Here is a 15,983-nt window from a genome sequence, read left to right on the forward strand (position 1 = left end):
GGTGCTGCCTCTTTCTGTTTCATTCACAGGCTGACCAAAAGATGCTGTTAACCCACCTACATGGAGATGGTAAAGAGGTATAAAATATTCCCTTTGAATGTAACTGCTTAGAAAAGACATAGAGAATAAAGTTAAATCATTGAACAAGATAATAAGAAAATACAGGGCTCTATGGGATTAGAGAACAGGAACTGACATTTATTGAGCACCTACTGTGTGCTAGATACTTTGCATGTTGTGCCATTTAATCATCACATACACCCTGTGAGAGAGGGATATTAATTTACTTTTATAGGTGAGAAAATGAAGATTTAGAGAGGTTAACTCATTTAGAGCCGCTCAGCTGGTAAACAGCAAAGCCGGGATTAGAACCTAAGTCTTTTTGATCCCAAAGCAGGAGTGCCATTAAAGATACCCAGTTCTGACAGAGAACTGGGATCAATGGTAGGTGCTGTTGTAGCTCAGGCTGGAAAGAGGCCACTTTGGACTAGAGATACCAGGACTGCTTTCCTGGAGGAGGTAACCTGTGTGCTTGGGCCTTGAAGGATGGGTGGGGTTTGGCAGGCAGTATGCTTAATAGTTAGGAGCTTGGATTCTGGAGCCTGTCCTGGGTTTGAATCGTGGCTCCCTGTTTGCTAGCTCTATGACCTTGGGCAAGTAACATAACCTCTCTGTTACTTTAGTTTTCTTATCTATACAGTGGAAATCAAGTACCTGCCCCATATGTTGGTTGTGAAGATTAAGTGATATAATACGTATGACTTTGAACAATGCCTTATGCATATTAAAGATAGTGTATAATAGATTTGACAAATATCTGCTATTATTACTGAGCTAGGCCAATGGTTTTCAGTCATGTCAGATCCAATGCCCCCTTTTTATAACCAATAGATATTTTTTTTAACATTTATATAACATTTATAATCCTTCTGGAATGAAACTCATAGATGCTAAAATCTATTTCTGCCCAAAGTTTAAAAAGAATCAGGGTAATGTTGGTGCTATGATGGAGAAATATAAGAATAATAATTTATAATAATACAAATGTCAGTATAGAAATGCTCCAGCTTTTCAATTTATAGACATAATGAAGTAATGAGACAACTGTATCTAGCATCATGAATGAGTTTAGATTTAAGAGCAGTAAGAAGAACAGAAACCTTTCCATTCAAGAAACACAGGAAAATGAGTGTATGGACACTAACAGAAATCTAATGTTAAGTAATAACAGGGCAGACTCATTTATATATGATAAGAGGAGGGAAATGATCTTATAGACTTGCCCAGTGGCGAGAACAAGGAAATATGATATTCTTGCAAACGAGCTGGGTCTTATTTCTAAGAGCAGTGGCAAATTCTTTTCCTGCCTGGATGGGGTACTGATGCAGTTTTATGGACAAGATATCTTCTGTATTTCGATCTTACCACTCGTTGAGGTATACTGTCCGCCTCTAGGGTCCTTGCAAAGACCTTGGAGCCCATATCCTCTGACGGGTGCTGGGGAACAGAGAATGGATTACAGATAAACACTGAGGACAATGTCAGAATAAGTTTGGAAAACAACAGGCAATGCTCCCCCCCACCAAAAAAAGAATTTCCACATGTAACTTTCACAGTATAGATTTCTTACTGTGTTACAAAGGCAGACAACAAAAATATAAGATGGTATTAACATTAAAAACTTTAAACTATTTCTATGAAGGAAAGTCAGCAATATCCCTGTGTTTCAAGTATCTTTGCAGATTGAATAATATTGGGGCCTACATCTGTTACATATTAGTGACCAGTTTTAGTATTTCTGTAGTAACTACACTTTGGCACTAAAATCCTTTTTACCTAAATACATAGTTGGAAATGCTATGGGACATTGAATAGAAAGAATAAGCAGGAGGAGTAAACTATTCAGTGATTTCTAAACAATGTCTTTATTCCGCTTAAGCCCCCTCTCCAAAATCACCTCCCAAATTACTAGACTTTTTGCTTATCTCTTGAAAAAGTTCGTCAGCATTATTTATCAGAGTGTATATGTACTCTGAGACATTTTAAAGATATGGAGAATGTGCTATGGTTCGTTGTTGTATAAGACTGTTCCCCACGTTATGGGATTACTTGTGTCCCTGCCCCCTTTCCTATGTCCCATGTAGTTTGTGTTCTCCAAACATTGTAGCAACAAGCTCCCAAGATGTTTACAGAACTTCCTCTAGGGGGCAGTGCCAGCCTGTTGAGAATCTCCAGAGTTGGTAGAGAGAAATGGAGGAAACATTCCAGCCAAGCCAGAAAAGATGGGCAAAGCCTGAATGCACCTGCTGACAGTTATAAAGCAAGTGTGGGTTAGCTGTAGTCCAAAGCATAAAGAGAAAGATTAGATTCACTGATAGATTCAACCAAGATTGTCAAGTGCCTACTGTGTGCCAGGCAGTGTTTTGGCACTGGTGTCATATAAACCGTCTTCAACTTTCTTGCTAAGCACCCATTTGTCAAGAGTGCCAAAGGAGTGTCCATACTGCGGGATTTAATTAACGAAGCCATGGACGTGAAGCTGAAACGCCAGGAAGCCCAGCAGCGGGAGGTGGACCAGGACGATGAAGAAAACTCAGTGAGTGGCAGTGGCGGGCGTTGTGGTGGGCCTCGGGCATCAGTGCTTGTTATTTCATGATTGCCAGCCAGGTAAGATGAGCTGGAGATGTGGGTTCCACCTGGAACTGGAGGCTCTTCTTGCTGACCGTGTCCTGTCTGGGACCAGGGCTTGCTAGAGGCTTGCTGGGTCTGTGTCTGTTCGTCTCTCAGTGCTTCCTCAGACACTTCCACATTTTATTCTTTTGCCTCCATATTTTTTCTTCAGTTTAACTTTTTATTCGGGAAAGAGAATACTCAGGTCTGAGACTGGATTTTCCCATGCCCTTTTGGGATGTCTAGGATCCATACTAAATATGTAGACTTTACATATGGATGATCTTCTCTGGTTGAATAAGAGTACTGTCAATGGAGTATAACCTTTAAAAATCGTGACCCAATGTCTTTTACACCTGTAACATATATAATATGGTACATCAATTATAGTTCAATTAAAAAAGAGTGCTCTCGGTTCTACAAGTTGGGTTTAGAACCCAAGTAAGCATCAAATCCAGAAATATTTGCACCAAGATGAGTAAGAGTAATTCAGAAAACTCAGTCTTTTTTTTTTTTAATTTTTTTTTTAATTGGAGTATAATGGCTTCAAATGGTGTGTCAGCTTCCGCTCCACAGCAAAGTGAATCAGCTATACATACAGAAAACTCAATCTTTTGATTTAATCAGCCCTCATTTGAGATTTCGTCCTTTTCCAGGAGGAGGATGAAATGGATTCTGGCACGATGGTCCGAGCAGCAGGGGACGAGATGGGCACCGTCCGAGTAGCCAGCACCATCAGTGATGGGGCCAATACTATGATCGAACACGATGACACATTGCCATCTCAGCTGGGCACCATGGTGATCAACTCAGAGGAGGAGGAAGAGGAAGGCACTATGAAAAGTAAGGCTCTGATTAAACAGACTAACTTCGCAGGCAGACCACGCACATTCCAGAGCGAGCAGATTCTCATGGTCCACATGGACTCAGTCTTGAAGCTCCTGTCTGTTGTCACAAGCAAAGGAGTAAGAGTGTTGGAGGGTTGGGGCAGCAGTGGAGGGTTCGGGGAGGGAGGAAGCCGGCATGTGGAATCAGAGGCAGGAAAGCATCAACAACAAGAAGGGATTGACTTTCAAACCTGAACAGCCATTCTCTCGTTGAATGTTGTCACTTTTTCCTTCTTTTCCTTGATCTGTGGAGGTGAGCACATACATTTGTTTTTTGTTTCTTTTTTCCAAAGTGATTGTTTATTTTATTTTTGTTTAATTTATAGTGATTGTTATTGATTTAAGTGATTATGCGACTGTTTAATTTATATTGCCCAGATCAATGTATGATAGTTCCAATGGTTCTACATCTGGGCCAGCACTTGGTATGGGCAGGCTTTGTACATGTAGATGATCTAGTAGGTGTGTAGTGGTATTTCATAGTGGTTTTAATTTACATTTTCCTAATGACTGATGCTTTTGAGCATATTTTCATGTATTTCTTGGTCATTTGCATATCTTCTTTTGCTTCTCCCTCCTCTCCTTTGTGCTTTCATTATTATACATTTTACTTCTACGTAGCACATACGTTGTTTTGATGCATAATTCAAAGTGTAGTGAAATTCTGAGCTATTTATCATACATATTATCTTCAGTCTGTTTTCACGATACTCTGTGTGTCTAAACCAGACTTACCAATTCTCAGTCAATCTGTTAAGGGTGAATGTACAAATTGAAGAGTCCTATCTAATCCCTTCTAGTGTAAACCCATCTCTGCTGCTTTTCTTATGCTGTTGATCATTTTTATTTGGCCTATGACTGAGGTCTAACACCTGTGCTCAGTTCCCGTTGAAGAGGGCCATCCTCTCCTCTCCCTTCAGTTGTTTCCTTTCCCTTTACTCTGTGCATTACAGAACATGTCATGGAGAAAAGGAATTTGGGAGTACAAAGTGGTAATAATAATTGAGTTCTAAACGTACAATTTAGCCTGAGCTTTGCATAGGTTTAAAGCATTAAGTCTCTATGATCTTTTCATCATCTTTCTTTTTCTTTCCTTTTTTCTTTCTTTCTTTCTTTCTTTATTTTTTTTTATGGCTGTGTTGGGTCTTCGTTTCTGTGCGAGGGCTTTCTCTAGTTGTGGCAAGCGGGGGCCACTCTTCATCGCGGTGCACGGGCCTCTCACTATCGCGGCCTCTCTTGTTGCGGAGCACAGGCACCAGACACGCTCAGTAACTGAGCTCAGTAATTGTGGCTCACGGGCCCAGTTGCTCCGCGGCATGTGGGATCTTCCCAGACCAGGGCTCGAACCCGTGTCCCCTGCATTGGCAGGCAGATTCTCAACCACTGTGCCACCAGGGAAGCCCTCCTTTTTTCTTTTACTTTATTTTTAATTAATTTTTATTGGCATATAGTTGATTTACAATGTTGTGTTAATTTCTGCTGTGAATCAGTTATACATATACATATAACCACGCTTTTTTAGATTCTTTTCCCATACAGGTCATTACAGAGTATTGAGTAGAGTTCCCTGGGCTATACAGTAGATCCTTATTAGTTATCTATTTTACATATAGTAGTGTGTATATGTCCATCCCAATCTCCCAATTTATCCCTCCCCCCTCCTTTCCCCCTTGGTAACCATAAGTTTGTTTTCTATATCTGTGACTATTTCTGTTTGGTAAATAAGTTCATTTGTACCATTTTTTTAGATTCCACATATAAGTAATATTTTCCTTCCCTTTTTAAAATTTAGAGTTTCTTCCTCGAAACCAGGGACTGATTGGCAAACTATGTCCACAGGCCAAATCTGGCCTGACACCTGGTTTTAGCAATAAAGTTTTATTGAAACACAGCCATGTCCATTCATTTGCTATTGTCTATGACTGCTTTTGCACTACAAAGGCAGAGCTGAGCAGTTGTGACTGAGACCGTGTGGCCCCCAAAGCCTGAAATGTTTACTGTCTGATCCTTTACAGACAGAAAAAGTTCTCTAACTCCTGCTTTAGACCTACTGCTTTGTGATTGATTAATTCATTCAATAAATTTCTCTTCAGTGCCTACTGTATCCCAGGTACTTTGCTAGATGCTGAGGATACAGCCGGGAATGAAGAAACAGTCCTTGCCCTGAAGGAAGTCACTGTCTAGTCTGGGGACAGACCATTTAATTACACTTCAGCATATGAAATGGGCTTTAAAACAGAGGTAATCTGAGGGTGTTGGCGAAGCAGAGTGGAAGAGTATTTAATTTAGGCTGGGGATTACTGACAAATTCCTGGAGGAAAAAAGCAGGAAGGTTGGCAGTGAGTAGGGTGGGTGGAGATGTTCCAGCAGAGGGAGCCGTGTCCACAAAGTCCAAGTGGCAGTGAGTTCAGGGCAACTGCAGCTGGTTTATTGTGGCTAGAACACACCATTCCAGGGCTTTAGATCTCAGGCAGCCCCCTTGAATTTTCACCTTCCAGGTCTGTGTATTTATAATCAACCCTTTGTTTTTGAAGGGAAAAGGTTTTCTTGTTTTCTTTTTTCTGTTTTGGGGCCAAGGCTCATCATGTGTGTTTGGCTTCAGGTCAGAATTATACAAATGGTGAAAGAGTAGTAATACTGCTGATGGATGTGTAAATTGATCTAACTTTTCCGGAATGTAGTGCATATCAAGAGTTTAAAAAATTCAAACCTTTCACTCAGTAAATTCCACTTCTAGGAATTTGGCCCAAGAAAATAATTGAAGATATAGAGAAATTATATTCTAGCTTTACAAAAGTAAAAAGATAAATTAACATGTTAATATGTGCATAGAAAAAAGACTGAAAAAAACCAATCAGAAGGCCAGAGAAAAATAAACCAAATATTAAAAGTAGATAATGGGATTATAGGTATTTTAAATTTTATTTATTTTCCAAATTATTTTCTAGAGTTATTATCAGAGAAAAGAATCCCACCAAAAATACTGCCGATATCATAGTGTATCCTGTAAATTAGGACTTTGAATTCTGCATTGCCTTAAGAATCCTTTTTTTCTCCCTTCTTCCTCCTTGCACTGTTTTTTATGGCCTTAAAAATGGATATTTACTAAGAGTGTATTAAAACATTGTCACTCCCTGCTAGTGTCTCTTTAAATTCTTATCGAAAATGTGTTCTTACAGTATGTTTCATCCCCTGGACTCAAGATTTGGTGTTACGTAAATTATCGAGTGAATGATACGTACTAAATTTATTTTTTCTTTTGCTCTTTTAAGTAGCTAGCCCGTGTGATTTGTTAGGAAGGTTTGTTTTGCAGCAGTGAGCTGCTGACTTCTTTTTGTTGACTCGGAATGCTATATCTTCTGCTTGTTTTAAGGGGTTTAATTATGCAGATGATTATAATCCCTGTGTAATATAACTAGGCTGACCCATTAACATGTGTTGTGCATGTATGTGTTACGGAAAATCCACCTTTTTAAATTTAAAGAATTAATTTTGTTCCAAATGTAATTTTCGTATTTTAAGTGCTCATTAATTCAGTGGGTTGTTTGTTCAGTTTCTGAGCTTGGATAGTTTTAGCATGTCTAATGAGAAACATGCATCTTTTATTATAGTCATGAGGGAAAAACCCATTTAAAAACCTCAACAGTCACAGCTAAGTGACATTAAATAAGCTTAGTTCACAATCTGTTTCAGGTCTTGTAATTCAGTTTTGAGTCACAAGTTAGATAGATTTGCCACTTAATTCTGAGATCTTTACTCATTATTTTAGGAGCTACTGAAACTTTTCATTATGGAAAATGAAAATATATACAGTTACACAGAATAATATCATGACCCCTGTGGACATATAACCAGTTTCAAAAATAACTCACTGCCCATTATATTTCAGCTCTCTGCCAAAGAGAATAACAAACTGAATTAATTTAAAGCAGATCTCAGACATTAGACCACTTCTTCATATTGATTTCTAAACATTTAAAGGAGACTATCTGACCAAGCTTGGCTCAGATAATAACTATCTGTGTTACATTGGACAATTCTCTTTCCCTGTATGGGCCTCAGTGCCTTAATCAATAAAAATAAAGAGTTGTTAATCTTCTTTATTTTCCTTGTCCCTTGTAGCTCTAATTGTTTATAAAAATTATATAACTCATGACTAATATAGAACTGAAGTTTCTACAGGTTAAAATTTGTGAAAATAAATTGGGTTTCACCTAGTACCTTAGAAAAGTTAGATATTTCAAATGCCTCTATTCTCATTTACTGTATTAAAAATTATTTATACCAACAGTATTACAACAGTATTAATGCACTGTTACAAAAGAAAGTAGTTCACCCCTAAGTCCTCTCACTCCAGCAAAGAACTCCTGTTCTTGACCATATGCCTGTATAGTTCCTATATGGTAATAATTTGCTTAGGTATTCTAATTTCTGATTAATTTCTACTGAATAAGCATATACATTTTTCATGTTGTTGCATAGTCCTTTTTTATATTTATCACACTTAACAGTGTTTTTTTTTTTTTAACAGTGTTTTTTGGTCATTTACCCATTGCTGGGCATTTTGGTTGTTTCCAGTTTTTCACTAGTACAAATAACTCTGCAGGGAACATCCTACATATAAATTTTGCCTTCCTTTTAATGTTTCCTAGGAAAAATTTCCAGAAGTGTTTGAATAATTTAATGTGCAGGTATTGCCATATTGTCCTCCAGAAAGTTTGTGCCAGTTTACCTTCCACAAGGATTAATAGCAGCTATCAGTATCCTTAGTTTCTTCCCTTTACAGCAATTTTTCCTTTATATTTTCCGTTTTTTAAATCTCTCTGTGCCACTTTCTGGGTGTTAGCCCTGGATTCATCTTCTAATTCTATAATTCCTTTTTGAGCCATGTCTAATCAGCTGTTTGACCCAGACATTGCGATTTTTTCAGTGGCTAACATTTGCTATGGTCACATGGCTAGTAAACACGGGAGCTGGGAATTCAAAGAACTCCGAAGTCTATGGTCTTTTCATTCTACTGAACTTCTGATTTGTTCTGGAAGCCTACCCTTATGTTAATGGGCATTAGATCCATAACATAAAACCCATCAAAATTCATGGTAAGACTGGTGCTGGCTTTTGAGGGGATTCCAAAGCTAACTTTTTTTTTTTTAAGAAACAGTTGTTTGTTTTCTCTTCTTTTTTTTTTTTTTAACGTATATATGTATCTATTCTTTTTCGAATTCTCTTCCCATTTAGGTTGTTACATAATATTGAGCAGAGTTCCCTGTGCTATACAGTAGGTCCTTGTTGGTTATCCATTTTAAATATAGCAGCGTGTACATGTCAAACAATTGTTTTTTATATATAAATTATTTATTATACCTAAGAGGATAGACATTATAACTGTTAATAATAATCATTAATGATTAGGCACTTAATATCTACCAGGTGCGGTGCTTAATCCTTTATAAGCATTTCATATATTTTAATCATTACAACCGTGTTGTGTGGTGTTTTCACAGCCCACCCCCGGCCTTTCACAGAAGCAGAAACTGAATTGCAAAGAGACTAAGTAACTTGCTGGTGATTACATAGTAACAGAAGAGCCAAGACCTGAAGCCAAATACGTTTGATTTCAAAGCTCATGCTCTTAACCATTATATTACCCTGCTCCTCAGCAGAGCCCCTTTATTAAGTTGTTAAGGGACAGGACCAAGGCTCATGTTACAAGCGCATCTGATGGCAAGTCTCAGCTTGCAGTGTCCCTTGCTGGTTGTTTGAGTACCTAGCCTCGCTCTGTGTCTGCCCAGGATTTCCAGACACAAAGGGCACAAGGTTTTCAAAGGGAACCTGCCTCTGATGATTTTGTTACATCTGAGGGAGTATGTTTTGGTTGTGTATATCTGAATCTACCATAAAGAATCAGATTGCAGTTGGAGGGAGGGTTAGAGTGGGGTGTGATTTGATTGCTTTATGAGAGTCCCCAAGAACCCCTGTCAGAACCATAGAGGTAAACCATTGTCCACACTACGTTGAAAACCCGTGTCTGGATAAAATATCAGTTTGGGGATTTTGGAAGGCTTCTCCTGTTGGTCTGTGTCACTGGGTTTTTTTGCATAAGGACCGTAGAAGAACTTTGCCCTCACTGTTTGAAGGGCACATTCCTGAGGTGACTTGAGAGGTTCTGTGTCAGTGTCAGGGCCCTTGTACTTTCTCTGGGCCGGCAGAGGGAGCTCTGTAACAGGTTATGAGTTTAAATGGTGTTCCCACTTGTGTCCACAAATCCCCTTTCTATGGAAGGCTTCATTCTAGATCAAGACTGTTATTTATTTATATTTTAACATCTATTTTAAGTAACCACAGCAACACTAGGGCAATGTCTTTATTTTAGGTAGGAGATTGGATACCTCATACTTGGCAAAGTTCAAATAAGACTGAAGTCAGTTAGAACATCTCAAAATAGTTTAAACTTTTCCTTTCTCTTCCCAGATTTCTCAGTAGACCTTAACCAGAACTGATGTTTTCTTTCTGCAGCGTAGTACCACGCATATAGTTTCGAACCTATCATCAGCTAAATTGGCCCTAACAAAGTAATTGAATACATTAAAAAAAATAAAACTTAAAATTCTTGTGCAGAACTGACTTGGGAAAAGTTATTTTATGTATCAAAATAAACATTAACAATGACAGTTTATAGCTTTTCTTGTGTAGCCTCTTTAGTTTTTGTTTAATTTATTTCCATGTTGACTATACAAGTCTGATGCTTACTTTGGGAGTAGCCTTTGCTCTTTTCCTTTTCTTTTTCTTTTTTTGTTACTGGTTTGCAGTGGTTCTTTATATGTTGGATACTAATTTTTTGTCAGTTATGTGCATTGTAAATATTTTCTCCCAGCTTGTGACTTGTGCTTTTAATTTTTCAGGATATTTTCTTAGAAAGCAACTTTTGTTTTCATGAAGTCACATTCGTCTGAATTTTCTTATACCGTATGTTTTTTGTGCCTTCTTTAAGAAATTCTTAATAATATATTTTTAAAATGTTTGCTTTATATTGGAGTATAGTTGACTTACAATGTTGTGTTAGTTTCAGGTGTACAGCAAAGTGATTCAGTTTTACATATACATATATATATTCTTTTTCAGATTCTTTTCCCGTATAGATTATTACAGAATATTGAGTAGAGTTCCCTGTGCTATACAGTAGGTCCTTGTTGATTATTTTATATATAGTAGTGTGTATATGTTAATCCCAAACTCCTAATTTATCCCTCCTCCCTACCTTTTCCCTTTGGTAACCAAGAAATTCTTAATAATATTGTAATAACTTTGTACGGTGATAGATATTTACTAGACTTATTGTGGTGATCATTTCATAATGTATGCAAATGTCAAATCATTATGTAATACATCTGAAGCTAACATAATATTGTATGTTGACAATATTTCAATTAAAAAAAGAAATTCTTTCCTATCCAAATGTCTTAGAAACAGTCTCCTATTTTTTTTTTCTAAAGGTTATAAGTTTTACTGTTCACATTTAGGACTTTATTAAATATATCAGGAATTTTTTTTTACTTTACAGTATGAACTATAGTCATCTAATTTTATTCCTTCCATCTGAAAGACTTGCTTTCTCCCTCCATTCAGATCTTTGGTCCTATTACCTTCTCAGGCCTTCCTTGACCATCTATCAAAAATAAATTCCCCTTCCCCTTTTTATTTTTCTTTCAATACAGATTACTCTTGAAATTTATATCATTATTCTTCCATGTAAATTTTAGCATCGGTGTATCAAATTTTGTAAAATACCACTGGGATTTTGACTGAATTGCACTGAATACACAGATTAATTAGGCAGAATTGCCTTCTTTATGATGTTAATTCTTTCTATTCATGAACATCGTTTATCTTTCCATCTGTTTGGCTTATATCTTTTTGTAGATAGCTTTATAATTATATCTATAAAGATGTTTTAGATCTTTTGTTAAATTAATTTTTATGGATTTTTTTTGTTCTAATAGGTTTTCTGAAGTTTTTTTTAATGAAGACAGTCTGTCTGTGAATTAGTTTTTCCTTTTGATCTTTATACTTATATATTTTTCTTACCAAGACCTGCAATAATAGAGGTGGTAGTGGGCATTCTTGTCTTATTCCTTATCTTAAAGAAAATTCTTCTAATAATTTACCATCAAGTTTGATTTTGTAGTAGGTTTGGTGTAGGTACCCATTATCAGGTCTATTTCTAGTTTAAGAGATTTCTTTTCTAATCAAAATTGTTGTTAAATTTTATTCTTTGATTTTTGAGTTGAACACTTAGCTGTTTAATTTTCTTGCTTACTAATATATTCAGGTAACATTGTAATTTTTTCTCTAAATTCAGTTTACGCTGCATCCCATAAGTTTCATATGTGGCACATTGTAAGTACTTTTTCCCAGCTTGTGATGCTTTGTGCTTATTACATATTTCTTTTTTAACCCATGAATTATTCAGAAGTGCTTTTTAAAAACCAAATTGTATGAATTTTTTTAACTGCTTAGTTTTAATTTTCAATTTCAGAGAATTGTGGCTAAAGAACACAGTCTGTGTGATACCAGTTTTTTTTTTTAAAGATTTTTTGACGTGGACCATTTTAAAAGTCTTTATTGAATTTGTTACAATGTTGCTTCTGTTTTATGTTTTGGTTTTTTGGCGCCAGGCATGTGGGATCTTAGCTCCCCAACCAGGGATCAAACCCGCACCCCCTGCATTGGAAGGTGAAGTCTTAACCACTGGACCGCCAGGGAAGTCCCCAATACCAGTTTTTTTATGTTTTCTTGTGACATTTGTGGCCTAATATGTCAGTAATTTTTGTTAAGTGTTCTTTGTGTGCCTTAGAAAGAATGTGTGTTTTCTAATTGTTTGTAGGAATCTATATATATACCGTTGATTTAGCTTGTTAATTGTCTTCAAATATAGCTATTCCCCACTAATTTTTGATACTTGATCTTTTGGTTTCTGAGGGAGATATGTTAAAATTGTTACTCTGTGGTTGTGATTTGTCAATTTTTGTTAATTTTGAGATTTATATTTTGGGGAGGAGGACTTTTATATTTTGAGGTTGCATTGTCTGATGAATATAGATTTAGAATTGTTAACTCTTCCTGGGAATTGTTCCTTTTATATTTGACTTTCACACCTTCCCTGAGATATGGGTCCACTAGTTATGAGCTTCCTGCCATACAGAATGAGGAAGTTCAAGTTAAAAGTTCAGCATCTTGTCTAAAGTCACCCTAGATGACAAACCTTTGACTTCTAGTCCTCATTGCTACTGTGGTACAGGGCTTCTTGTTAAATATTGTGAAAAGCCTGCCTTTCTTGTCTTTTGACACCTATTTCTAGGATCTTCAAACCTAAGGCTTTTGTGATGTTGGTGTTTGGATTATCAAGGCTCATAGCTGTGATAATAAACAGAAAAGGTTTTATAGCTAAGTAGATTGATTGACTGAAGTATGATCATGGAAATGTAGTAAAATGTTAACATTTGAGGAATCTGGGTGAAGGTTATCCGGATAGTCTTTGTAACATTGGAAGGTTTTGTACGTCTGATATGTCAACATAAAACATTACATGATTTTTAATTCATGATTTTCAGTTTTTAGAAATAAACCTCAAGAGGCTAACTTGGGATAGTTCATAAATTTGAAAGAGTTTTACTTAAGAGTGTCCTAATAAAAGAGTATCTTGAGGTTGTTCGTTTTTACTGATTCAGCTATTACATCTGTCATTAATATTGACAGAAATTTGTGCTTTAGAAAACCAAGCATATCACACAGGTTTAGGAAAATGTTAATTTTTTAAATTAACAATCCTTTTATTGAAAAAAATTATACTGTGTCCACTTTTTAAATTGAGGTATAGGTATTTTATAATGTGTTTCAAGTATACAGCCAAGTGATTCAGTTATATTAACTATTAATAATGCCATTCAAAGTAATATATTGGACACTGAATATCATTAGTAGTGCTATGAAAATAATGAAATTTTGTACATATTGCCATCCGTGTATTTTATATTAAATTATATGTGGGGTGTTTTTTGGTGCGTCTTAATATGCAGAAAAATTGTTTCACCATTTCATTATCAAGCGAACTTTTTTTTTAAAGGAAGAGAATTTATCCTGTTTTAGTTGATCATTATCAAATAAGATATTATATTTAGGAGCAAAAATGAGAACTTCTATACTAGAAGTAGAGAAAGAATCCAAGCTTTCAAAACATATTAAAAATATGTTGTCAAATAAACTACATTATTATACTTTAATAATACTTTAAGTATAAAGTATCTTTGAAAACAACAAAAAAAGTTCTTTTTTCAGAGGCAGAGATAACAAAAAAATCCTGGAGCAACTGATCCCGAATTGCATAAATTTGTAGTTTAGCAGTTAAATGCTTTTGCCCCAAATGAGGAAATGACAAGCCAAAGGACGGCCACTTGAAATATGTACCTCGTCTACTAAAGATTTGACAGGCAACAGTTCTCCCTTCCAAGACTCATTGGCTACGATATGGTATTCTTGTCCTCACTGCCTTCCCAAGAGATACATGGCAGCCGTTCCCCGTCCTTATCTCCAGGCTTATTAGGCCACCTGGCTTGCAGAACTTGGACCACTGAATTGAAAGATTGTTTCCACTGACTCAAGCCTTTTAAATTAGACTCAGTGAACTAAAGGGAGTGAGTGGATGATTTCTATTTCAAACTTGAATTTCTAATTGTATTCTAATGAATCTCTTTGAAATAGAATTTTGAAGCATAGTGGCATAATTAAGTTAGAGCAACTCAGAACCATGTTTTGGGTAAACTGCTGTGATAGTATTATGTGGTAAAAACGTTACGTATTTATAGTTTCCCAGAAAGTCCTAGGTCTCACGAAGGCACCTATTGTTGCTGTGAGTTTCCTCATGTTAAAACCAAAGTCCAGGATCTTGTTAAAATGATTTTATTTCAACACCATCGGTCAGATGCTAATTTCAGAGCTGTGTAAGATGGAAATTCTTGACTCACAGCCTATCTTCTTTCCACCTGCAGTTTTTTGAAGGGGATTGTTATAACAGTGACTCCCTTGTGTGTTCTCTATCTCATTCTCTCTGACTCAGATTATAACGTTTGCAAGGACAGTTACTAGGACATAAAGTACTACAGGTATTTTAATGCTTCTTTTACTACAATAACCTTACTGTCTGATTTCAGATCCCCTCAGGATGTTTAAAACTATCATCAGAGAATATTAAGTCCATGTATCTTTGCCACTCACCGTCAGCATCATATGCGAATTTCAGATAGCATTAGTGTGCTTATACATATCAAAGCTAAAACTTAAAACGTAGTTTGGTTTTAGAAACATGTCTCTCAATAAGGGTAGGAGAAAGAAAAAGGAGTAGCGGAAAGAACATTAATTTTTGGAATCAGAGTCTTTGATTTGACACTTGGCTCAGAATTTTATAAACTTTGTCAGCTTTGACAAGTTATTTCCTTTTTTGAGCCTCAGTTTCCTATCCTGAAAAAGTGAAGCATAAAAGTTCCTATTTTGTCAGGTTGTTAAGATGATAGGAGATAGATATGGGAAACGCTTAGCATAGAAATGCTTAAAAATGGTAAGTAGTATAGTAAGTATATAGTAAGTAATGGGTCTTTTAGTGTATGACAGTGGTTTTTTTCATTGGACCTAAAAATTCCTTCAACCTGAGCTACTTTTCTACATCCTAAATCCTTTTCTCTTACTAGTCATGTTTTTTACTTTTTTTTAGTTTGAGCCCTTGGTATTAACGGTGTTTTGTAAGTGCCACTTCTGTGTCTAAGCACTGGCATGAAGATGGTTGATCTAAAGGAAGGTCACTTGTCAGTTTCAGTAATGTTTTTAAAATGTGCTGAGGAGAGAGAGAGAGAGAGAGTGATTCAGATTCCTTGGTAACAGGATAACGCGTTTTGAGAATCTGTTAAGCAATAGCTCAAAATATAAGATGGTAGATTATAAAGAAGGCTAGACTTTGAATCTACGTGAGCCTTCCTTTGTGAAGTTTCAAACTGTTATCTTAACACTGCGAAATTTATTACTGACTGGATTTTTTTTTTTCCAATCCCTGAAAGATAATCAGTGGGGTTCACTGTGCATTTATCAGAATCTCCCTCTAGGGTGGGATTTACAGCAGAAGAGCAGAGATCTTGGTCCTCAGACTTTTCTCACAGTTGCACAGATAGTTCAAGGTCATCCTGCCAGAGTGGAGACTAAATCCTAATTGTTTGTGCAGTTTTTCTGATTATGTCCAGATGCTGGGCTCACTTTTATCTTTGGAAACAGTTAACATTCTTGATTCTTTTGGGATAAGCCAAAAAGCACAGACACGTGGTGCCTGAAAATTCATTCAAACCACCTGCCAGACCACATGTTAGGGTATGAAAGTACCAGATC

General features: G+C 36.4%; 1 protein-coding gene across 2 annotated transcripts in view; it reads left to right on the top strand.

The window, feature by feature from the left end:
- STK4 (serine/threonine kinase 4) overlaps positions 1 to 15,983 on the top strand; it is a 99,907-nt gene that overhangs the window by 34,517 nt on the left and 49,407 nt on the right. For both annotated transcript variants that reach the window (XM_057528653.1, XM_007193359.3), the window contains exons 8-9: positions 2,468 to 2,596; positions 3,327 to 3,513. In XM_057528653.1, coding sequence (XP_057384636.1) covers positions 2,468 to 2,596; positions 3,327 to 3,513 — 316 coding nt within the window. The remainder of the gene's footprint in view (positions 1 to 2,467; positions 2,597 to 3,326; positions 3,514 to 15,983) is intronic.

Source organism: Balaenoptera acutorostrata, chromosome 15 (genome assembly GCF_949987535.1).
Source record: "Balaenoptera acutorostrata chromosome 15, mBalAcu1.1, whole genome shotgun sequence".
NCBI classification, from domain to species: domain Eukaryota; kingdom Metazoa; phylum Chordata; class Mammalia; order Artiodactyla; family Balaenopteridae; genus Balaenoptera; species Balaenoptera acutorostrata.